Genomic DNA, 26402 nt, shown 5'->3' on the forward strand with positions numbered 1-26402 from the left:
TTTAAGAGCCCCGGTTCACTGAGAGCTGTGTTGTTCTGGCTACTGTTGCAGAGTATCAGTTAATATACGACTTGAATAGATGAAATGTGTTGTTGTTTTCTAATTTAGGCTAGAAAGTGTGTCTACAGTTTGCAAAAAGCACTGCGTTACATTAAAGCTTTACTACTACTTTATTTAGTAGTAGTAAAACGCTCTGCCCAGGCAGCATGCAGGAAACAGTAGTAACAGTTTTTAGTAGTAAGCAGATGAAGAATCACATTCCTAAATTCGTCCATATAATCATAAAGTCTTTATATTTTACACTGTGGGGGAAAAAATGGAAAATTAAATATTTCAATTTAGTCTACAGAAATATGTTTCTACTGTTTTCTAAAATCACTTGGAAAATAATCGAGATATTATCAGATAAAGCTATCAGAAAGTAATTTCAGAGACAAATTGTAGCAGATTGTCATTAAAATCACTGGTTTAAGCCCTGAATACACTGAAATAACAGGTCAATTATCCTGTGACACCTCATATTTTTCTTTTTCAGCCACCCGGTTTAAATTCCGCCTTCAGTGTTTAAACAGTGGTTTATGACAATAATCAGGAGTGTGACACATAATGAAAACAGTAACTTTGTAGCTTCTGCTTCAAATTAGTTTTTTTTTTCTAAAAGAAGATAGAGCATCATCTGCCTTTGTCTTCTCTTTGTCATCTTCTCGACTCTTATCTGCAAACATTTCCTTGTGTACACAGGTGTGTGTGTGTGTTTACAGTAGAGTGTGAATTAGGAGCGACCCTCCTTGTTTTCGGTCTTTGATTTATTCCCTGCACTTCCTCTGCTAAGGCCCTGTATTATTACAGTGCTGGAAGCGCTTGAGTGAAAACTGAAGGATTAAAGCCGTGTCAAACATGCTTCTCTGTCTCACTTCCTCTATGAGCCCCCCTCTCCACTCGTCCCCATCCCACCCTCCTCTTCTTCCTCTCCTCCTCCTCCTCCCCCTCCCCCTTGGCACTTTGTGTTTAAAGTTGTCTGGTGCCAAAACAGGGATCTGGTAACTTTGAGCAGTGATGTTTGTGTGAGTTCTGCTCACAGGTTCTGCTCTCTGGCCGGCGTCCAGACGCCCCAAACAAAGCGTCCCATTGATTGTTTTGGAGGGAGAGGCCGAGGCTTGTTTTAGTGACACATTTGATTTGATTAAGCCCGCTTTGTGTTTGCTCTCGAGGCTACAGAAACCCGCGGGCCGGCTAGATAGACAAAATGATAGTGGTCTCTCGCCGTGACCTCAAAGTAAGCCTGTGTAGCTTTTTAAAGGCGGATTGATGTAAGCTTCCTCTTGGAAAATAATAATGTTTCAGTCTTTAAATAGACTGGTTCAAAATAATCAAATACAGATTATGGTGTTATTCTGCGATTACGGCGGCTGCAGTAGTGGCATTTCAGCAAAAGCCACTTAGGATTAATTAAGACACATGAACTTTTGCATCAGCCTTATTGTGACATTTTGCTATAAATGCTTAGAATAGAAATGATTGAACATGCTTCTTTCACTGCTGCTGTTGATTTTTGAGCATTTTTAAATAATTTGTTGACATAAAAAGGGAAAAAGAGAATGTTTGTACAGCTCAAAGTGTTTGATCATTGTCAGAGTGTTATGGCAATTTATATTTATGATGACGATAAAGCAAGAGATGTGCCATGTACATTTAAAGCGGTCCTAAATGTTAGGAGAACATTTAGCAGAAATGAATTAGGTTTTCAGCAATGCAGTGCAAACTGTTTGTTGTGTAACTGTGGGCTGGCTTTGGCCCTTTGTCACTGGGCAGAAAGCCAAATGATCCAGGTTAAGAAGTACATTTGTCTTAGACTGTTTCTATCGACTGGATTTAGAGCAACATTGAAGCTGTAACAGACAAAAAAAAACAAAGGTTTTGTGCTTGTTAGCACTGGACTTCCCTGTGTGCTCCTTACTCACATCGAGGCTGCTTTCATTATAATTTTACTCCTCAGTGAGCAGTGCTCCGACTCTTACTGTTCAACTTCCAGCTCATACTTGCTGATGAGCAGTTTTACTTTATTGTAAACGGGCTCACAGTGGGGGGAAAATATCCCGAAAAATATCAGCTCAGCAAAGTCACAAGTCAGTGCAAATGTTGGCCTGATATGATGCAACATTATGTCTGCATTAGAAAGTGGACTTTTTAGTATAGAGCTAACACACAAATTCATGCAGTGTACAGTCAAGACATCATGTACAACAACAGGAGTAAAACAACACTGGATTCAGAGCTTAACATTTGAAGTGTACTGATAATTAAACGCTACCAGGATCTGGTTTTAAAAACAAGAGATCCGCTAAGCTGAGAATTGCTGAAAGTGGTGAATTTGAGACTCGGGGCTTTCAGCGTGGCATGTATAATGAAGTAGCATCTCTGCTTCCGGACAAAGAAAGCAAAGAGTGAGCTGTGAATACAGGCGTGAAATTGCTGATTAGAAAGTTGGAATGTATTGAAAGAAAACATACACTTGTTCTCTCAGGGCTGGCATTCATTTCTTATCTACTCTGGCACAAAACAAGAAAAACACCCATCTGAGCCAAGAACAAGTAAAAAGGTGTTGTTATTATAATATTCATCAAAATACCAATTTGTACATTATTGTGGCTACTGTCTTTGCTTTATACCACCATCCTTAGCATTAAGAAAGATGCTGCTACACTGTGTGGAACAGCTGCGTAAACCCACCGCCATTCACCTCCATGCACCGTCATCTGTCCCGCCGTTACAGCTGCTCCATGTGTTGGCGAGACTCAAGTTTAGATTATTATAATATACTTTGGAGGATAAAAACATCCTGTTATTTCAATTATATTATGATGGCGTGGCATATTTTTCCTCACCCCCCAAATCAAATGTATGTGTGTGTGTGTCAGATTAAAGTCAAGGATTGCTTAATACTATTATTATTTATTATTTAAAACACATTAATGAGCTGCAACATTGCACCACATTCCTATATGACCGTGAACACTGGCACGTCTGAGTCACTCCTATGTATACAGGCCTGCTTTTTTCAAATACTGTAGCACCAACTGTTAACTCATGTCTGAAAATAGTCCCTGAACAAATACAGCGTTTACTTTCCTCTGAGTTACCGACTGCATCTAGCTTCTTCGAAGTGTATTATTTCCTAAATCAAAGTGGATTTTTTTAGTGACGCGTGCTTTGACATTTGTGTGATTGGGAAGGCCGGTAAGCTGAGAGGCGCAGATCGACCAATGCGTCGTTGTTTTTCATCTTTTAAAGATTTTTCGTGACAGTGTGACATAAAACCTGGAGTACATTCAGCCTTCTTCATCCAACCCACACACCAGCACTTCACAATCGTCCCCATCGCTCTACTATTGGCTACCGTTTTGAAGCACTGAGTACAGCGTTTTGGCCGTCGACATGTTTTCTTTAGAGCAGCAAACAACCATATTTGGATGAGAAGGTGGAGTGCTGTGTTCGTTATCAAGCTGCATCCGTAGGCTGTACGTATGCATCCCGCAGACACAGATATCTGATTGTTAGTGCAGCTTACATTTAAACAAAAATAATCCACGTATTTCACTCACTGGGAAAACAAATGGAGCCCAGACTTCTTGGGTGGGTTGTTAGCTCAGTTAACTGCACGGCAAGACATAATATTTTCCAGGAAATCACCACGAGTATGCTCCAGGGGTCAAATTCAGTGGCTTGAATGATCAGAATTGCAGGTAGTGACCAAGTCGGCACCCAACAGTCTTTATAATGCATAACTTCAGGCTTAAATACAGGTAAAGTATGTTAGTTATGGAAAGTTCACCCCTACTCTAAAGAAGCCAGACCTGTTTGTCTACCAGGCTGTAAATTTGATTTTTGATACCTTTAAGTTTGGCATTTTAAAACTGAAGTCTATGGAGACTCTGGTTTTTTCCGTCCTGGAGGTCGGCACTTGGTTTCTGCTAAGAGAAGTTCCAAAATTGCCATTTTGTAAACATTTTTCTTTTTCTCCTCTGTTTCTCAGATGGTGTCCACTCAGTCTCAGCTCAGTGCATTCTCCAAGTCACCATCATCACAGATGAAATGCTGTCCAACAGCATCACGTTGCGATTGGCCAACACCTCCCAGGAACATTTCCTGTCCCTGCTGCTGTCTCAGTTCTTGGACGGTGTGGCCCGGGTCCTGTCCGCTGCCCCCGAAGACGTTGTGATCTTCAACATCCAAGATGACACGGACGTCAGCGCTCGCATCCTCAACGTCAGCTTGTCGGTGGCTGTGCCCGTGTTCGGGGAGGGACACCAGCGTCCCGGCGGGCTCGGTCACGGAGGCGACGGGCCCGGGAGAGGGGCTGAGCCTGGGGAGTTTTTTGGCTCGGAGGAGCTCCAAGAGAGATTGTATTTGAACCGCAGCCTTCTCGCTCAGATTTCCTCCCAGGAGGTTCTTCCCTTTGATGACAACATCTGCCTGCGCGAGCCGTGTGAGAACTACATGAAGTGTGTGTCGGTGCTGAAGTTTGACAGCCTGGCGCCCTTTGTTGCGTCCGATACCATCCTGTTCAGACCCATCCACCCCATCGCGGGGCTGCGCTGCCGCTGCCCCAGCGGCTTCACGGGGGACTACTGCGAGACTGAGATCGACCTGTGCTACTCTAAACCGTGTGGACCTCATGGCGTGTGCCGCAGCAGAGAGGGAGGATATACCTGCGAGTGCTTTGAGGACTACACAGGTGAGAGACTTCACTGAACACAATAAGCACACTTATGTCATAACTTCATTCAATAATTGACCCAATTATGTTGCGTTCATGTTAATAGACATATGAAAACAAAAGCTGTCAGCTTTCGGCCTCTTTGCCTTCTTCCACATGTGGTGTTTTCTTAACTAGTATGTAACTCATGGGCCTGATCCATCACACGGCTAACATAGAGAGACAAAGACCACCATTCATTTTTCTTTCTTTGCTACGCTTGTGTAATGCGTCCTTGGGTTTCTTGAAAGGCACTATACAATTTGACTGTGTGTTTTTTGGTGAAAACAGAAGTGAAGTTTGAAAACAAAAGTGGTGAAAACAGTTTGTTGGTTTCACCTTTAGTTGCAACAATTTTCTGGCATAGTTTGCAAAGTACTGTGCTTTGTTGGAGGTTGTTGAAAAATAGGTCTGTTTTGAGGTACTAAATCGTTAACAGGCATTCCTGTTGGCTCACTAGGGAAGGTAAAAGCATCGTGCTGCTGTACAATGAAGTTGTGTTATGGCATTTTTATATCACATAAAGATTTATACGAGTATAATTGTGGACAGTGTTTGCCCTGAGATTGACTGGCGACCTGTCCAGGGTGTACCCCACCTCTCACTCTATGTCAGCCCCCAGCAACCTCGAAGTGACACAAAAAGTTAAAACCTAAAATATTGTATTAAAAGCCCTCCTCTAAACTTTAGTTGCCAGGTTTTGCACCATTCTGCTGTGTGCAGAAATGAGGTTTTAGCAAACTGTCACTTTCAAGCTCCATGAATTCCTGCTGAAAAGCACCTGTCTTCAAGTGTTTAGTGCCACTAGAAAGTGAAGCGGACCAGTTTCTGCCAAGCTGTTCACATGTCTGCTTGTCTCTTCACAAAGTCCCACAGGGGCTTTAATGTCTACATCTGTCCCTTTCACTCCCCTTTTCAGCTCTTTATACCCACAGACCGTCCACTTCACTAATAACCCGCTCAGCAGACACAAGCTGAGTGATGACTTATTTGATTTATCCTCATGCAGTAAGTCACAGCAGAAGTAAGCGAAAAAACACGAGCTGATTAACTGCTACACATCTGTGTGTGACCTTTGACCCACTTACCGGAACAAGATCCATAAATATCAGAATACTTTTTCTCCTTCTCTGTTTGTGCATTTGCGTCACGGCCACTGAATAAACTGTATAGTTATAGACATTCACACCTACACTCACGGGTTCAGCAGTGGACGGGGTCTCAAAGCTAAGATCCAAGGAACAGGAAAAGTGATGATATAAAAAGCTCTGTTTGCTCACTCATGGTTTTGTTTTTTTGAGACTGGGGACATTAAAAAAAGGTGTTTACTGTGTTTTTCAAAAAAAAAAAAACAAGACCACCAGAGCCCTGAGTGGAACAAGGGGAGGAAATTATTAAATATACATGGCTACAGATGGAGCGTGTCCCCTAGCTGTGAAATACCCCACGGCTTAACAAAAAAGCATCACAGAGCGCACACAATGTCGAGACGGAGAGGACAGAAGCTTCCATTTCCAGTGATAATGAAGGATTAATTTATCACTGTTGGCAGCAGAATGGTGAAGCAGTTGCAGGAATTGTAATTCATTCATTGCTCTAAAAATTATTCACGTCTTCAAAGGGTTAAAGAGCGTCTGCTCATTCGGTTTATAGTTAAGGGGAAAAGGGGGAAGTTGAAAAGGAGTTTAAAGAGAGTGAGAGTTAAAATATGCTAATTAATACAGTTTGAATATTAGGCTAGTTACCCTGTCTTTTTGTTGAGAGGTTAAGTGGGTCAAATACTGACTTTTTAATGTGATTTAAAGTTTCATCTTGTCTTTGAAGCCCCACGATCGTATATTTATGATTACAGAGTAACATTTTAACACCCTCTTTTCATCACTTAACTTGTTTATAACACAGAATAATATATATATATGTATATATTTGCACTTTATATGTCAATAATTAATATTCACAGTCAGAAGCTACGTGTAAACACAGAGTAAGTGTAAGATATAGACTGTATGTAAAAGATGGAGAATGTCACCTGCTTATGCTAACTAGCTTCTTTTTTAGATTATATGTTTTTGTTTGTTTGCCTGCTAATTAAACTTAAACACAACTGCATCTTAGGCCTCTGAAAGTTTTTCTCTATATCAGATATTATAGCTTTATTATGTTGCCTAGCAACCACCTACCAAAAGGCTAAATATGTTCCTTTTATGGTGTTTATGCATCTACAACACCTTAAATTTTGATTTATTCATAAATACATTCAATAAATCTGTGTGATATAAGGCATGCTGTTAATAAATAGCATTATTAAAAACCCAGCAATACAAAATATTATGAAGGCATATTTTATTTATTTATTTACTTTTGTTTATTCTCTGTTTTGCATGCTGAAGCAGAAAATGCCCTTACAACAGCTTAAAACGACTATAAATCTTTTATTAAGTGTTGACATATCTCATACATATTCCATAAAAGGGTGTAAAATAAAGAGTGCACATTACATATTTATTCTTTACTTACTGAAGGGATGATACTTAAATAAGAGACAGTTGTTTTGGAGCTGATTAGTTTATGCGCAGATGTGTAGCAGCTGTGAAATCAAGAATGCAGACCTGGTGAAGGAGCACTTCGCTTGCTGAATAATCCAAAGATGATTACATTGACTAAGATCTGCTTGAAAAGGCCTCTAGTTTAAAAAAAGAAAGAGCTGAACTGAAGAATTGCTGAAAACCCCGCTGTTGCCTTTGTGCTCTCATTAATAGCGTTGCTTCCTTTGTTCCTCATCAGGCAATGAAAGATTTTTTTTTCACCTAGAGCTGCTCACAAAGACTCAAATAGTGTCGGCATTTGAGTGTGTGGGCTGGGTCGCTCCGAGTCCAGGTTGAGTGGCACTTACATATTCTTGCACAGTTGTGGGTGTTGGAGCTGTACCGCAGGTGCTTTTAACGTGAATCAGCAGAGAGGGAGTGAATGTGCGAGTGGGTGAAGTGGGCGTATTTTTGTCCACAGTTAGCTAGATTCATTTGCATCACTTGATGAGGTTTAGACCCCGATGCAGAGCATTATCTGAATACGATGCAGTTACAGTTTAAGATGTCTCACTTAATCGGTTTGATCAAACAAGGTCATTTATACACGGTTATACATGACGTATTCTCCTCTGATGTACAACTCCCGCTGCGAATCTTCAGTTCATCACTCTCTACACTTCGATGGGGCTCAGTGAGTGTGTGTGTGTGTGTGTGTGTGTGTGTGTGCACGCTCTAAATTGCTCACTCTGTCTCTTTCAGGTGGGTGGCTAAGTGCTGTATAGCTGTGATTTTGTGTGTAAAGAAAGGTGGATGGACAATCTGTGCAAGGTTTATGTGTTAATGGTGCGTGTGCGTGCGTGCTGGGCAACTGTTGGACTGTAGGCGTCACCAGATGGTAGCAGGACAGAAAATGAAAAAAGAAAAAGAAACTAAAATGTATAACAGCCATCATCGTAGCTGTTTTTCAGAAACACGGATTAAATGATTTGGCTCCTCCGATTCATTCTGTAGATGTCGAACAACAAGACTGTTGTCCTGCTTTTGCTCTCACACATGGTTGTCTTAAAACACACGGCAGGAAGGATGCTCCTCTTTTCGAGCTCTCTGCGTGAATGTGACTTATCGTAGGAATCCTGGATGTGTTTGTGTTGATCATTCAGCAGATAACTGCTGACCTCCACCTCCCTGTGATGATGAGATTTTTTTTTTTCCTCTTTGTTAATTCATACAGTCATTGAGAATACATTTGCGGGCTTTTAATGTGCAGACATGGTTTGCAACAAAAATATTCACACTCACATTTACAAATCGCCATGAACTCCTGCCAGACACACTGCAAGCCACTACAATTTTCCTCTGAGAGATGGCATGAATAAAAATGTTACCAGACACATGGGTGTGTGGGTTTTTTTTAAATCACAGCATTTGCATGTTGCTGTTGTGTAAAGATGCAACAGCCTCACTTTTTCTAAATACTGTAGCTTGGGGCATCAGTCAATATGGATTCCCTGAACCGACTACCTCGCGTCTACCTCACTGTGTGCCCTTTGTCTTTATTTAGCAGTCAGTGGTGTAGAGAGGTGCACTAAACACATGTAAACACATGAACTTCAGTATCAGGGATTACTTGTTTTATGTAAAAAGAAGCAGGACATTAAAAACTCACAGAGCATGTGTGGTCTTAATGCATGCAACAGATGATTTGACTAGTGATGAGGAAATCTAATTTATGTGAATAAGTCACATTTGCCTCATTCTTTATCCCTAATTTTTCCCTCATATTTGCCTTAATTTTTTATTAATTAAAGAAAATGTTGAGATGATAGAAAATGAACGGAGAGAGAGATGCTTAGTGATCTTATCTCTGTGTTATAGGTATGTTTGTGTTTGTGTGTGTGTGCGTGCACACTCGTGTACCCAGATGACAGATACAGCCAGAGGTCATGTATCAGTTGGGCTATCGATCACTTCATCTCATTATTCCCGAGTGGTTGCTCGCTTTAGCCGAACACTTTGCATATGCTCGTCCTGACCTCCTTTCTGTTACAGAAAGGATCCATGTTTGTTCTGTGATAGTGGATTTTACTCCCGGTTACTCTCCGTTTTTCGGTGCGTCCGGAGGGATCCACCCACCCTCTCTGTTTCACTGAGGAGGAGCGCTGATGCTCTTCTGTTACCTAGCAGCTCAGAAACACCCAGCTCTAAAATCTCTGAGGAAACGTCCCCTCTAGGAACGGTTTGCACACACGGGTGGTGCAGAGCTGCACTACAACCAGATATGTTTTTTTAAATGTATTTACAGCATCCATGCCGTCATACTCACCCTGCTTCATCAAACACAACAAAGCAAGAGACAAAACATGTATTTTTATTGCTAATTGGCCTCAGATAAAGTGCAGCTGAATGTTGTTTTTATGTGCTGAGAGTGTGAGCCATAAGGAGGAGGTGTTGTTTACTGAGATAGCCAAATGATTATTAGGTTATTTTGTCATGTTTTGATTTTCAGGGGTACATTTAGTTTTTTTGTTTCTCTCTCAGTGTGACGATCCTGTGGGATTTATGATTATCTAAAAATACTATGAACCCATTTTGCAGATAAATTATCAGAGAAAAACATGAATCATTTTGCTATTTGTGTAGGCAGAGGTGTTAATATCCTATTTTATATTCCATGATGTTATTTGCTTTGAAGCTTTTAGTTCATTTTTACAGTTTGATGCTGCCAAAAGTGACGCCTGCCTTATGTTTAGCTATAAAGTTTAATTATGGTTATTAGCAGAAAAGCTTATCTACAGGGCTTGCTAATAATATATAAAGACTATATAATGTATATATTTCGATGTACTCACAAAAAGCAGAAAATGAAGGAGCCCAGTGGTTCCTCCTGTCTAAATTAAAGCGCGATCTCTGAGGTGTCTGTTCAATTTGCTGCTTAATGATTCATGCTGGCAGCAAACAGAGAGTGGGGGCACTGGATGGACTTATAGAGGTGCGTAAACAGAGCACAGGAGACGTGTCTGAATTATTGATCAGGACATTGTGTGGAATTGGGATTGTGAGCCCGTCCCCGCCCTGCTGCGCCGCTCACCTGGCAACAGAAAGCTGCCATTTGCAGCACCTGTGGTGGAGGCATATCCGCAGGGGGCCGGCAAACACTGAGAAGCATTTTACCTCAGATCAGTGAAAATGATCTCTACAAATTGCTCCCAAAATGTTCCGACTAATGTGTTTTTCCACAGTAAAGAAAACCTTGATGTTACTGTGACTTTTCTTCAGCTTCAGCTTCAGTGTGTTTGTCCACAGCGACTGCTTAAAGGAACAAAAGTACTCTATTGCCCAAACAGCAAGTTGCTGAATTAATAACAAGGTTGCCAGCAGTGTAACAAGAAGGTTTTATTTTACAGCTGGCTGGCCATCAGAGGCTGTTTGTTCTCAGGAAGCATCAGTAAGAAGAGGAGAGCTAATATTTGCAGGATGACAGGTTGGAGCCACTGTTAGGCTTCACTCCATCTGGAACAGAGCACCCTGACAGATTTTGACTTTGTGCCACTTTACTTCAAGAACGCACTTAGAAAGTGTTCAATGACAGTTAAAGACAGTTTGTCCATGTGAGTAAGAAGTACATGATGGAGAGAAAATACACTATTGTCCAGTTTTGAGATATTTTACTCATTTTTCCATTTAATGTTCATTTTATTCCACAACTCAGAGGTAAAGCAGCAATTTATCTTTTAACCTCCCCATTAACCATCGCATTTTTATTCTGCAACCCTTCGGTGGACCCTGATCCCCAGCTGGGATGCTAAAAAAGCAGTCTACAGTTCATGGCAGACTGGGTGGTTCCTGGCCAATTTCCTCTTATCTGAGGAAAACTTCTTATTAATGTTTATTAATAAGAAGTTATGAATAAAGGAATGAATACTATGTCGATGGTTTTCTTACTGAAAGAAACTGCGTTGTGATATATGGGCCCAAAAATGTTGTTTCTCAGCATTAATCTCTGCATTCTCTGCTTTTATGTTCATAAAATCTTCTCTGTTAATCAATAAACGTTCAGAGTCATTATCAGGAAGTCTCGACCGGCAGTTACTGAATTTATTGAGACTGAATGGATGTTTTCCAACAACAGCAGTAAAACAAAGAAGCGTGCTTTCTGTGGACCGTGAATGGAGTGATTAATAGTGAAGGAGTAAATGAAAGGCCTGTGTATCAGTGCTGTTGGATGAAGATGTGAGCTGTGTGTGTGTGCCAGTGTTACAGTAGTGCTGCACGCAGCGGAAGTCTTCCACACTGCTGGCTTAGTGGCTTTGACACAAATTCCTGTTCGCCCATGGGAGAGCGAGCAGTCTCGCCTCAGCAACCGCTGCAGCCTCCCGTCCCCAAGACCGAGACAAATGGCACATGTGAGACGGACAGCGCGGAGAAGGATGAAGACTCATTCATGGAGTCACAGTGCACCGTCTGTCGCTGTCCCACGGCTACCCTGGTCCTTCCCTTCACATTGATCACAGTCTTCCTTTACTGGCCTCATGTGACCTCTAACCTCTCACAGTTCATCTCTGTGGATCTGGGACTGCAACTAACAATTCTATCATCATTGATTAAACTCTCAGTTAATCCAAGAACTGGAGGGTTTTTCCTGGCCCTGAACGGACCTTCGCTTCCAGTAACTACATGTGTAAACAGGATCTCAGTCCATGTGCAGCAAAGACAATGAGACTGAGCTTTTTTAGCATTAATCTACACATTTAACTGTTTTTCCTGATAGTTTGTTAATCACAAAATGCCTCTTATGTCTAATGAAACCCTATTTAACAAAACGGATTAACTTGGAGGTGCTAAAAAAGTCCTCTATGCAGACAAAAAATCAACAAAAATATTTACCTTCTTATATTTTTGCTTTGGAAAATACTGATTTATTTGGTTACCAACATTGCTGTTGACTTATTATCTATTTATCTGTTTATTGATTAGTAGATGTCTTGTTTCCAGCCCGGTAGTTTGCCCAACCCACTATGAAACTTTACCGAACCCTAATGGATCAAAATGGCTAATTCTCGGTGGAGTTCTAAAAATCATATTTTTTTAGAGGTAAGGTAGGAGACAAGCCCTTTTTTGATTTCAAGTGATGAACTCGTCAAGTGTCTGAAAGGTGTGGAAAAAGCAGGGAGTAATCATCAGGAGCCACCTCAGTCTGCAGCAGAAAGTGCAATCATATCGTTTGATAGCTTCAGAGTCTGAATGCACTTCCAGCTCACTGCTTTTCAGCCATCGTGTCATTCTGCAGCCTTATTCCCAGAGGGAGCAGAGGGAGTCATGCTGGGTGTGATACAGAGGAAAGAGACAGTCTGAAACTGCAGGCACTATCAAAGAGAAGCCAGTGTGCATGATTTCCTCTGATACACTCTGTAAACAGTGTTTCTAATTTATTTTTCATCGTCTCTGTTTCTGTCTAACAGGTATTTATGAGCTGATATGAGGTGTTACACTTGTGTAACGGCACATATAGGAGAGTTGCAGTGACAGAAAATAGCATATAGCACTGCGGCGTCCCAGATGGTATGCCTGCCTTGTCACAAGTGATATGAATTCTCATTTCGCTCCACTTCCTTTCTTCTATCCACTTCCAGGAGAACGCTGCGAGCTGTCGTCCCGCTCAGGCCGCTGTGCGCCGGGGGTCTGCAAGAACGGAGGCACCTGTGTGAACCTGCTGGTCGGCGGCTTTAAGTGCGAGTGTCCACCGGGAGGCTACGAGAAGCCCTACTGTGAGATGACCACACGAAACTTTCCCCCGCACTCCTTCCTGACCTTTAAGGGCCTCCGCCAGCGCTTTCACTTCACCCTCTCGCTCACGTAAGCTCCTCCTCCTCCTTCTCCCTGCAACCAGCTGCAGCTCACCTGCGCCACCTGTTCTGCACCATAGCTCTGTGATTCACTCTTCATCGACTCCCACACCCTGTGTCTGCATGCTCACTCACCAGCCCTCACCTCCGCAGAAGTGTGCTCTGCCACCTCACATTTATGTAACCATAATGGTGTTTAATAGCAGTAATGGGCTCACTGAACAACAGCCGTCTCCTGTAGAGCCACTTTAACTTTGGAGTATAGTATCTGTGCTCTGAATACACAATCACTGCTCAAACATACTTTCTGTTTGGCCTGTGTGCTCTGCACAGGCGCGCAGCATGACAAGTAAATGATAGAAGGAAGGTGACCTGAAGAAGCTATGGTTATGGAGAGGAGCCCTGCATAACATGGGGATGCTAATCCAACTGCCAAGAGTTAGTCTGATCTTATTACAGTCAGTGTCACCGGTCACTGTGAGCTGTGAGTCAGCAGCTGTCTTATTTTAGCACAGTCTCCCTCACCAGGACAAAGACTGGGAGAGACTGGAAAATGTGTGGCAGCATTACTTAGATTTAACCACCCTTTTAAATGTGTTTTTTTATTCACAGTTCCTGGTTTTCTCTCCCTATTGTTGGAAAGAAGTCCTTGGATTCTTAGAAGAGTCAACATTTCTAAATGAAAATGTAAAATGTCATTTACATGTAGTTATTGTAATTGGAATGAAAGTGATGGACGGGCTCCTCAACCGGTACTGAAACTGTGAAAATGTGCAGCACAAACCAGAAATGGTTTGCACTCTTTGAAACATGTTAGCTGCAGTGCTGAAGCGCAGCTTTTACTTAGAGGATGAACCTTCTGAATTTATGGTCTGCATCATAGTTTATCATCTTGTACTACCCCTCAGCTAGCAGTTACTATTTCCAGACAAACATGCAAACTTGACGCAGGACTTCTTTGCAACCAATTTGATTCAAGAAGAGCCACCAACTTCCAGGAACCACTGCCCGTATACATGTTCTCCTAGCAACCAGCTGTTGTTACACATCCACTATGGCGGACAACTCTTGAGGAATTTGCACATGTGAGAAACATCACATGAAAAATTTCAGTAGGAATATAATCAGAATACAACCAGTTGAGTAAAGTCATCTATTGGAAACCGACACATTGCAGATGAGTTGCCCTCATTTGCACAGACTGACTCAGATTTATTGCAACGTGTTGGCAATCTGTCTGGGTTTAAAAGGAAGGCAGCAATTATTTGCAAACCTTCTCCAATTTGTCAGAGACTGATTGCAGTTGTATGTAGACTGGTTGCCTCCCCTTGCTTAAACTGTATAATTGACTTGCAACTACCGTCAACCTCAGGGCAATCAATTGGTCAACACTATTAGTTGCAATAATTACTTGCAAACACCAAGCAACCCACAATTTTTCTATTGTTGCAAGAAAAAATATCTACTTTAGTGTGACTGAGCCATGACACATTAGACAGGGAGATGTGTGTATCTGCAATATTTGTATTGCACAAATAAGAAATAAATCTAAATCAGTGAGCCTGGTGAGCTGTTGGTGAGAAGAACAAAGCAACCCATATCCATCTGTTAACAAATGTAGCGTTATCAGTCTCCTCAAATAGCAGGAACAAATATGCACATTTTCTATCATCTAACATAAAGTTAGAACTCAAAACCAGGCTCTTTTTTTCCTTTAAACTTTTCCCTGAATTTAACAGCATAAGTAATGTCAGTGCTATCACTGGCACTTTCTCTTAGAGCTAGAGGCAATACCTCAAACTAAAATTAGCATTTAGGAAAAATAGGAATGATTTGAGCCCAAGGTTCACTTTATTTTTTTATACAAAAAGAAAAAGCTAAGCTACAAACCTCTCATGTATATTTCATGAAGCTCTGTTAAGTTTTTCCTCTTGTAAGTTGTTACATCGTTTCAGCTTTTATTTCCTATCACGACAGTCCTTCTGTAGATAATAACATTTATAGTTTTACCTCAGAAATGCTCTGTAGTATCTGTGAATGCATTCTTTTTCCTTCCTTGTGGCATATCCTACTTAAAGGTATTTTACCATATAGGTACATTTTTTTGTACAACTTTAGCAGAATTCAGCAAAAACGAAACCAGAATCTTTAAATGTCTTCTGATTATTTAAAGGAGTATCATGCAGGGGGGAGGTGCTTTAGAGGAGAGCAGATAGTGAACACATGCAAAGACAGCAGGTCCTGCAGTCTTTGCATGAATCCTCCGTGTTATGAAACTAAATCAATGATAAAAGCTGTCCGTTGTGTTTGATATATGTCACAACAAGTGACAACAAGTATCACCTGTGGGATGGTATCACAGGGAGTATGTCCTGACATTGTGCTCAGCTCACAATGGCTGCTAGTGGAAATAATATCCTCCCTTTGAGCTTCCTGGACCGGTCCATGTCTTTAAGTGAGGTTCAGATGACAATCTTTTTTGATGGAGAACTGCTCAGACCAGTTTTCAAAGCCATCTGTATTTCACGTGCATGTGAGAGACGCTGTGAAGTAGCTGCTGTGCCAATACTGAGAGCTTAGAGCAGGTGAGGTCAACAAGTGGCTGTGTTACCTGAGCCTGCACCGATTGGGTTTCTTGCAGAGCTTCTGTCATGAAAAATGGCTCAGGGTGTGTTGTTGTTCTCTCACTCACACAATTTTTGGTGGCTGAGATTTCACCAATATTACAAAAAGTGTAAATGGCTCAAAGCGAATAAGATTTAAATAAATTGCTTAAAAACTCAAGCTAAAGATTTTTGGGGACTTCTATTTTATATTAATCTTTTTAATATTGTCTGTAAGTGACAAATAATATAGAGGTCACAGTTTATCCCATTTACTAATTCACATCAAAGTCAAAGTAGTGCTGAAAAGGATTGTAAATGATATTTGACAGAGTGAGATGGAGGCAGATGATTTGCTGTGGTGACCCCTGAAGGGAGAAGCGAGCAAAAATAATGTAAAAGTTTTTTACAGGATTAAGGAAGCATCAGAGATCCTTTGGTCCAAGCAGAAACTGCTGAAGCAACGGGATGTAAAGGCTTTGTAGTAGTCTGGTGGCTAGATGGTTACAGGGCTCACTTTGTTGGGAACCCTTCATCAGATTCAGCAGGTATCTCAGCAGTGTCTCACCCTACACCCCACCTGTGAGAGGCATACAGGTTATAGTAGATGTTATGGGGTGAAACACTGACCCTGCAGAAGGCTTCTCATCAAGCAACTGGTCTCAGCTGCCTATCTGCTTTCTTCAGTTTTTGAAGCTTAAATGCAAACCTTCTTGAGGACATAGTAAAGCAGAAAACCACGGCTGTTGAGTTGGATGGTAAATGAGACCGCGTGCAATACTTCAGCAAGGACTTCATCAAGAAGATGTTGGTTCTCAGCTTTCTTCTGTTTCATAAGAAATAGTCTGTCCTCCCAGGACACAGTATGTCTGACCACCACAACGGTTTTTGTTGTGTCTGTATGGTGTGCGCTGTCACCTACTCTGGGAGTCTCCCAGTGAGAAGCTTGGTACAAGATGGAGGGCAGGTTCTAGGCAGGTGTTTGTCACCTTGTCGCCTTCCCATTGGAACTGAACAGGTTTGGTCTCCCATGACATATTAGTGAGACCATGTTAATTGTAGCCTTTGTTTCCTGCTGACAGAAGTTGTACCCAGTGTGGTCTTCTGCTGCTGTAGCCCCTCTACTTCCAGCTTCAACGTGTTGTGCATTCTGAGATGCTCTTCTGCAGACCTGTAATGAGTGGTTATTTGAGTTACTGTTACTACTATCAGCTCGACACATGTTAGCTATTCACCTCTGACCTCTGGCATCAACAAGGCATTTTCACCCAGAGAACTGACTCTCACAGGATATTTTCTACTTTTCAGACCATTCTCTGCAAACTCTAGAGATGGTTATGTTTCTGAAAATCCCAGCAGATCAGCAGTTTCTGAAATACTCAGACCAGCCCATCTGGCACCAACAACCATGTAGCATAGTCATCAAAGTCTCTTAAATCCCTTTTCTTCATCCTTCTGATGCTCAGTTTGACCTTCAGCAGGTCGTCTTGATCAAGTCTACATTGCTAAATGCAGTTGCTGCCATGTGATTGGCTGATAAGGTGTTTAGTGAACAACTGTAAAAAAAGAAAAAGAAAGAAAAACATTGAGGTTATAAAACTATTAAATCATTAAATCAGTATGTACGTGTGGGAAGATTGAACTAAAGCTCAAAAAAGACTAAAGTATTTTACCCAACCCTAGGCTGTAACATCAGTAAGGGGATCATTTCTTTTCCTCCTCACTTCACATGTCCTCTGTATCACAGCATGTTATCATAGCGTGACATGGTTCCCCACATAAGGGGAGTCTGGTTGTTATTTTTACTGATGGGTGCCTAATGTGACACGCAGTGATGCCCGTGGAGTCAGTATTTAGTTCTGGCTGATTACCCTCATAGTTCAGAGGGCTCAGGGGGGCATTGTAGAGCAGCCTTTTAAATCGATACGTCAAAGACGAAGGAGCGCTGAAGAGCCTCCAGAGCAGAGATAATAACTCTCCTTGACATTCTCTATTTTTCACTGCATGTTTAGAAGGAGTGTGACGGCACTGTCTGTACTCGCTCCACCGTCATTATCAGCCGGAGCATCCCCATCCTCTTTTCTCTGAGGTCGTGATTATCCTATCTCTCAGTAAGCAGGTCAGTGGTGCCATGCCCTCTGGCTGCTCTTCAGCTGGAGAACACTGCACAAACAGCATCATATACAGTAGCCCCTGAATCCCTGAAGACTGGCAGGGGTGGGGGGTGCAGCTGTTCATGTATGGATATTTGGATGTATGAATGACATCCTTGCTGTAGAGACATAGCTTAGTGGGAGGCTACAGCTTCATTTGAGTAGAGGAGGACACTAATTTTCAAAGTCTGAGCATGACCTTTCTCAAAGAAATATTTAATTAGCTCTTTCGAGGAAAATTTAAGCCGGATATCAATCGAGTAAAACAACCAGAACATTCAGATGCCAGAAAGTCACACATTCTTCTCAGCTGGCAGATTTGCCCATTGTTGGTTCCCCTGTGGGGTGGATAATGAATGAATCTGGTAGTTAGCACCGGATCTAGTTTGTCATGGCACACTTTTAAATATCTCAGTGACCCATTTCCACAGGATCAGATTTACGACTACAGACTGCAGCTGACAGGTAAAGGCATGTTATTTTTAAACCACACGCTTTGATCACACATAGACAAAGCGTCGTCAGCTCTTTGCACCTGGGCTGTAAACCGTGTGTCCATATGTTTTGAAAGGTGCATTAATATGCAAGGACTATCCCTCTCTCTCTCTCCTATCTCGATGCACCATCAAGACGCAAATTTAAATCTGTGGTGGTGGTTATAGTGGCAGCTGTCTATACTACAGCACTGACTCCTTTTATGAGAAAGCTGCTGTTGTCATTACTCTGAGTTGTCTTACGTTGTGCATCTTCCTTAGTTGCAGTAGTGTTTTCCCCCCAGTCGGCTGCTTTGACATTGCCCTAGTTTTCTGTCTCAGTGTTGCAGTGTGTCATTTAATGTGGCTCTGCTTCTATTCGTGGCACGCTGATTCCTTGACTGTCTGTGCTTCAAATAGTACTTTTTCTCTCCTTTTGTTTTGTCTTGGCCTTATGCACATGATTAACCATATTATCTGTTTATGATAGTTGTAAAAAATGTAAAAAAATGACTCTTGAGCTCATCTTTGTGCCAGCAAGCTGCATGTCACACTGCGTTACTGGCTGTTTCCCTCCTTAGTGAAGGAAAGTAAGGTGATTCAGACGGGGTAGTATGAATCTTTTTAAATGGGTCGAACCAGACCCCTGCCCTCCTTCTTTTCTCTTTTAGCAGCAAATACAATCACGGCACCCTGCGTTTGCTTTTTCGGTTAGACGTCATGTTGTTTGGCATCCTTATGTTTGAAGGCTGTAACATAAAAAGCAAATTCCATGCAAACAAAATTCCTGATGACCAAAATACTGTAAAAAAAAAAATACAGTAATTTTTGGCTGGAGACACATTTTTTTGACTTTATTTCCATGACACATTAATGTGCATATACACTTACAGTCATGGGGAAAAGGACTGTACAAAACTAAGCACGCTTTTACTACTTCCATATGAATTACGAGGGTAAGAAGCCAGGTGCTGTGAATCAAATGCACATGATTAATTGATCACCAGCATTGTGCACACCTTCTGAAGGAGAGACCTCCCGTCCTCTTCACTCCAGCGTTACTAAAAGGAGTAGAGACCTTGTCAGAGTCACTCACCTGCCTGACACCGCCCCTTGAGCTCACTGCGCCACCCCTCCCCTGCAGCTGAGCCAGAGACCACACCGCCACATGTTACAAGACCATTTTTAAATAATGTGAAGTCCATCATTCTTAATGATTATACACAAGTGGAAAAAATTTAACAAAGTTGCCAATGTTCCCAGTAGTGGATGCCCGAACACATTCACCTCAAGGTCAGACCGTGAAGAAACTGCAAAAGAAACCCCAGGAGATACATTTCAGACTCTGCAAACCCCAGTCAGGATGTTAAATATTAAAGTTCCTGATAGTACAGGTATAAAAAAACAGATTTGTTTAGAAGGGCTGCCAGGAGGAAACCTCTTCTCTCTGAAAGAACTTGACAGCACAGTTAAGGTTTCCAAAGCTGTGTCTGAATAAACTACAAGACCCCTGAAAAGGACGAGCATAAACACCTCATACCAACTCTGAAGCCAAATGGGAGGCCATTTGTCCAACAGCTAAAGCCTGAGCAAATTTCCCAAGCACAGCAGCAACTTTCTTTTTCACATGACTGTGTTTGCAGATGTATGAGATTTTGCTAAATGCAAACCAACAGATTTAACCTTAATTTTGGGGTTGAGTAAAAGAGACGGGAGATTGAAACTGGATTATACCGTGTTTTGTCTTTTTTCAGGTTTGCCACCAAAGAGCCCAATGGTTTGTTACTCTATAACGGCCGCTTCAATGAAAAGCACGACTTCATCGCAATGGAAATTATCAACGAGCAGATACAGCTCACCTTTTCTGCAGGTAGAGAAGTTCTTCATCAGGGTGGTGTTCAGAAAATACCTTTTTAATTCTCGTTATCCTTGAATCTGTGCAGTCATTCACCTCATTGTTCTCCAGGTGAAACCAAGACTACAGTTTCCCCCTACATCCTCGGAGGGATCAGCGACGGCCAGTGGCACACGGTGGAAGTTCACTACTACAACAAGGTTTGTGTGAACTCTTAATTTTGCGTCTATGGTTCAAAGCAGTGGTCCTCACACTTTCCCGTGCATAACCCTGTTTCTGAAGTTTACACTCACTTCTCACAGTTTTTTTTAATCATTAACCAAACGAATGGATCTGGGGGGAATTTTCTTGAAAGAAAGGTCAACACATTAGCAAGCTGTCACTTAAATAAATATTATTTATTGCAAGTAAACTAACAAAATTCAAATATCAAAGAGGATTGATGGCAGGTGGAAAGGAAGAGAGATGGCCAGCTTTTATAGCCTGGAAGGCCCGACTGAGCTGCACTAGCTCACATGTCAGTTAATCATTAAGAGTAGGCTGGGACTTTCATGCAGATAGCAGGAGGGACGTCACAAAACCATAGAGAAAATACACTATTGCGTTTTTTTCCACTCAAATCGCTCATTCTACTTAGTTTCACTCGTGATTTTTTCCCCCTAATCATCCACATCAACCCTGCAGAGGCTCACTGCCCAACTGTGCTTGTCTATGTCCAAAAGTGCTTACTCGCCAGGACCAGGACAAACGAATTAACACATTTGTTTTGTTTAAAATGTGCCAAAATAGTTAAGCCCTTTCTTTTTGACTGGCATTTTTCTTATGTAAAATTTACTTTAGACATGAAATATTTGAAATGGCTTCAGTTAAACATGAAAAGCAATGACCCGTTGGGGTCAGTCACTCTAAATTTATGCTGTGCATCGAAACCCAGCTCAGCTGTTTTCACACACCAGCTCCAGACAATGCTGAGAGATTCGGGTCAGGACATCATCTGATGTCCCAGCATGAGATTGTTGCCTGGTTATGTTATGTGGTCATGTGATGTACGTGTAATTCACCTTTAAGGTTAAGGAACATTTAACATCTGTTCTGACTGATTCAGACAAATATACCCCCCATGTTTAGAAAAGTACAGTGCTGCAGTGCATATTCGAAAACTGCTTTTCAGAATACAAAAACATCATTAAGCATTGTATCTAGACTTTCTATTTGACGCCCCCTTTGTAAAAGCAAAGGTCTCTTGGGTTTGTTCAGTTGGCACTCAAGTACAAAAACCTAAATCAGTCACTGAAACAGGAAAAGGTGGAAATCGGTGTTTTCTTGTGTTTGATCTTCTTTTCTCTTATACTTATGTTTAGGCAGAAACAAACTCATGATCTCGTAAAGATAAGAACAAGATGAAGTTCATATTCATAAAACCATTAAGGAAAACTGGAAGGAGCTCAGGGATAGGAAAGTGTATACCAGGTGGTTAAATCCAGCCAGGCTGAGTTAGTGATGACATCTGGAGAGAAATCCTGATACTCTGCAGTTGACAGACTGCAGTGCTCCAGCATCGCTGGCAGCAGCGATAACTGGCAGCTGACGCTCTTCCTCAGCGGCCTTCAGGGCTTTCATAGAGGGCTGACTGTAGTGGATGTAAACCGGTTTGCAGACAGGAAGCTGTGAGCTGTGTAAGTTGGCTGTTCTGCCACGCCGTCAGACTAAAGAGTCGTTGCTGACAGGCTGATGATCTGGAAGAGAGCCAGCATGCCAAGCAGACACTGGTGGAGGGAGAGAGACAGACGAGGAGGAGGGGCGGTGAATGAATGAGTGGGGAGGCCCGTGTTTTTTCCAGACATGCTCAGATTGGGCTAAATATGTCTGACTGGTACATTTCTCTGTAAGAATCTCACAACAACTCAATCCGTGGAGGAACTTATGGAGCTGTTGTGTCAGTACTTTCCCACCCAGGACCAACAACGCAGGATGTCACATTTTAGTCTATTGAGGAAGTCACTTTGCATCATAAAGATGTTGCCAGGCAACACCCCCGCAGTGCATATCTTCTATTCAATGCGTATAATAACACGGCCATGTTAGATTTGAGCCAGTTGTACTGATAAAGGGGGGGGGGATCTTGTTAACTTTTGGATGGAAACTTGTTGATTCTTCGCCTACAAACATTTTTGTCTCATTAATCAAATTGATAACAAAAACTCCAACAGCTCTGATTCTTTTTTAAATTCTCTTACCTTTGAAATCTGTTATCTGATTTGGGTAGCATCGTGTGGATTTTTGCGTGAACAGCTACAAATGGAGACTGTAGATATTTGATATGTATATTTGTCTGAGAAAAAATGCTCTCCTGATTTTAAATGCACCTCCAGATAACTAGAGATGAATTGTTGGGATGTAGACTGGAGTATAAAATTAAGTTTGAGTTTAAATTACATACACTGCTACAATAATGGATGCTTTCCAATGATGAGGTCAATATATCAAAGTAGTCCATGAGATTCAAAAGCTCAGGGTGCTCTAAATGCTCTGCCTCAGACTGTTTTTTTCTCCTCTTGGCTCTGTATGATGTCAGCAGGGCAGTTCCCAACACAGCCAACTAAAGCCTGATTTAGACTTCTGAGTGAAATAAACATCATAAGCTACAGCTTAACTGGAAACTCTTTTAACCCTACACCCTATCCTTCCACGTAACCTGACGTGGATGTAGAGAAATTTTGCTATACGTGGAGTCGGTGCAGTCCGCAACAACTGAGTGGCGTGGACGGTTATGACATAGGGTTAAAAGGGTTTCCGGTTAGATTGTCAGTACTACAGTGTAGCTTTCCCACAGAAGTCTAAATCACGCTTTAAGCACATGCATGGCTCTGGCTGTGGATCTGGAAGCCCCACCCACCTGCTGCTGTTTGAACTTTAAGTTTATGAGGGGCAGCCAATCAGAAGAAAGCTGGCTTACAGGGAGGGTGGCCTTAAAGGGAAGTAGTTAAAACAACTTAAACAAATAATGAACATTGAAGTCATTGAGCCGTATGTGTTCGGCACAGTGGCCAGTTCATTAGGGAGAAGAGACTAATCCTGCCGTCACTAAGGTTGTTCAGTGTGTTCATTCAAGAACTCTATGATGATTTCAAGGCTGTAGTTTGTGGTGCTGTTGGGGGGGAAATCTAAAGAGAAGTGTTTTTCTCATTTTCCCACCTTGTTTATAACAATGAATGTAAGCCACATAATATCAACCTAAGGCAGAGCAGTCAGACCTCTGTTTGGCAGCTGAGCATATTCATTGCACTGAAAGCCTCATATTTTCATGGGCTGAATATCCCAGAAGTGTGCAGGATTCAGCTCAGGCTCTAGCTGAACTAATCCTCTCATATTCCACATCCTGTGAGTCGCTGAGGTAGAAACATGGCTCCTCCCTCAGGAGGTATCCCACGGTGGCCCTCTCTGACCCGTCCCTGTCCACGGGGGGGTGGGGCAGGGTGAGTGAGGGAGGAAGGGGAGGTGGGGGGGCATTTTTAGATTGAAATGTGGCTTTCAGGACGGCGGGGGACTGTGGAGAATGGCAATGACCGCTGCCTTTGTGTTTGCCTCTGCTTCCTTTGGGACCATGGGCAGTGAATGATGCTGCCCCGGGGAAGGTGCCCCTCTCTCTCTTCTCCGGCGAGGACAGAAAGGCAGAGCAGGAGAGGAGCGAAAGGAGTGTAAAGAAAGGCAATGTGAAGTATTGACTCAGGCTTTGAACGAGGACGCCGCGCTTCAGGGCCAACCCCTCTTGTTGCTATGGTTTTACTAGTCAATCTTAGATCCCATATTTGTGTTACTCGCTGCCAGGCTCCTCCTGCGCCACCCCTGTCACCCTCTATGACAGGGAACTCATATTCCCATAATCCCCTGTAGCGGCTGGTCAGAGCAGCGTTTTAAGCGGTGCAGAGCAAATATGTGCGCTCCGATCGGCTCTGACAGGACGTGTTTTGTGCAGCAGAAAGACGCGCTGACAGACAGTCATTATTGGAGAGTCAATAGCCATGACTGATGACAGCAGAGGTCAGTGAAAGGAGCGTCCAAGCTGGAGCGCTGCCTGTTTCAGAGCTTTCACAGCGAAGGGAAAACCGTGGAAAAGAGCATGTCGGGTGATTTCACCTTTGGCAATTCAGACAACATGTTTGCTTGTTTCATCATCAACAAATTTGTAACAAATTGGTCTCAAGGAGGAAAAACTGCAAAGCAAAAGCCACCATCAGACTCTCCTTTTTCCATTCACCGCTGAGCGTATTGTGACTTCCTGTGGGAAAGGTGCTCAATAACAGGGCCCGTTGTGCTTTTCTGAGCTTTGCTGGAAATAACACTTTCAGGACATGCACAAAATGGATTCATCTTCATATTTGACTCTGTAGGTTTCAAGCGAGTCAGCCTGGAGGATAGATGGGCATTTGTGGCGACGGTCGTTCCAGCAAAATAATTAGTGCACCCATGATGAATCTGAATGAGCTGTGTGCTGTCAGGGCCAGACATAATGGCCTAAGCATCCTTTCTGACAGTTCTCACCATTTATCGCCTCAGTTTGAGGCCCTGTGAGGTCTGCAGATCTGTTGATGCGGTTAGGTACCCTGTATTTTAAATTATATTCAAGTGTTTCATGCATCTTTTTTGATGTATGGGCAGGTTTATGCTTTTCTTTCAGAATCAGAAAAGGTATTTTTCTACTGCACAAAACTTTGGACTATTTCATATCCACGGCTACAGCACCAAGATTAAATAATACAATATATTACAAAATATTACAAATTTTCCCTAATAATACAAATAGGTCTAATAATAATTTAAGAAAGATAACCTACTATGAAGAAGTTGTTTCTGACTCACTCTCAAAAACCCCTGAAGAAGACTTCATGTTCAAAAAAACAGCAGCACCTCAGATTTCTTTAATAAACTTGAGTGTGCTCAGTCCCTCCAGTGGATCTTCCACAGCTGGAAGCAGAAAGGCTTAAAGGGATAATCTGGAAACTTTTGTTTCTCAGATTGAGGCGTCGGTACCCCCGGGGCGCTCTGGTGTTCTGCAATGAATGGATGAGTTCTTTTGTAGCAAAAACAGCATTGAAGTGTTTTTCAGTTACTAGTTTGTTTAATAAATCAGACACTGATGGTGCACTGCTGTTTTCATGTACATGTACATATTTTTTTTGTCCCAAAGATGTTTTATTCAGTTTTTTATTGAAAGTGGAGTATGGTTCTGAAAAACAAACCACTACTTTAAAAGCGTTTCTATGATCTTTGTGTTTTTGAATACTTTGACTTCTTTGCAAAAGTCCTGATGTTTATGAGTCGACGTAGATTGCATGAGTTCAGGACAGAGTCTACTGCTAACTCATAGAAAAACCACAGCTTTAATCTTTTCTGCATTATATTGCTTTAGCATGCGCTTTTTGCAACATTTATATCTTTTTTCGGCAAAGCAGCAAGCTGCCAAGCAGTTATCAGAAATGAAAATATTAAAGTAAACCTCAGTGCACCTAAAAACTGCAGTAAGCCCTCTGCCCACTATTGTTTTACCACCTTTTCTATAAACCATCCTTTCTGTATGTTTTGAGCCTCTGAAGAGTCGTTAGTGATTAACTTGGATCAATACCTGATAATCCACCTACGTGACCCTCTTTGCATTGTGGGTTATTTTGGGTTATTATTGGTGCTGTTCATATCACCAGCACTCTGCACACTGCGATCACAAGACACAAAAGGGGAAATTTAACTAACTGTCGCCTCTCTTTTACAGATTTCATGCAATCCCCTCGATGCAAATCATGTGAGATGAGTTAAACTGCGGCAGTGCTTTCAGCTAAAATTATCTGTCATTACTTCATACTTTCTATACTGTTTTTTTTTAATAGACTTGCAAGGATTGAGCTGCTGAAAATCTGCAGTATATCTCTAGCTCGGTGTCTTTCATCAGAGCTTTTAAATTAAGAGATCAGACGGCAGCGACAAAGGAAGTCATAACAGTCAGGAAATTATCATTCCTGAGGCTCATCCAGAGGGGAAGTGTGTTTTAATTTAACCTCATGGAGGAATCCGTTTTTCAGACAGCGAAAACAGAAACCTAATGTGTGTTTCGAAGCCATCAACAATGAGCCGATTTTTTCTTACTATCGCTGCACATGAGACTAGATAATTCCTGCTAAATCCTGTCTGACCAGCTG

General features: G+C 42.0%; 1 protein-coding gene across 1 annotated transcript in view; it reads left to right on the forward strand.

The window, feature by feature from the left end:
• Positions 1-26402, forward strand: part of celsr2 (cadherin, EGF LAG seven-pass G-type receptor 2) — a 66757-nt gene that overhangs the window by 19138 nt on the left and 21217 nt on the right. Inside the window, 4 exon segments of the mRNA XM_013269255.3 lie at positions 4034-4735; positions 12915-13137; positions 20111-20226; positions 20323-20411. Of these exon segments, the coding sequence (XP_013124709.2) occupies positions 4034-4735; positions 12915-13137; positions 20111-20226; positions 20323-20411 (1130 nt within the window).

This window comes from Oreochromis niloticus, linkage group LG5 (assembly GCF_001858045.2).
Source record: "Oreochromis niloticus isolate F11D_XX linkage group LG5, O_niloticus_UMD_NMBU, whole genome shotgun sequence".
Lineage (NCBI taxonomy): Eukaryota > Metazoa > Chordata > Actinopteri > Cichliformes > Cichlidae > Oreochromis > Oreochromis niloticus.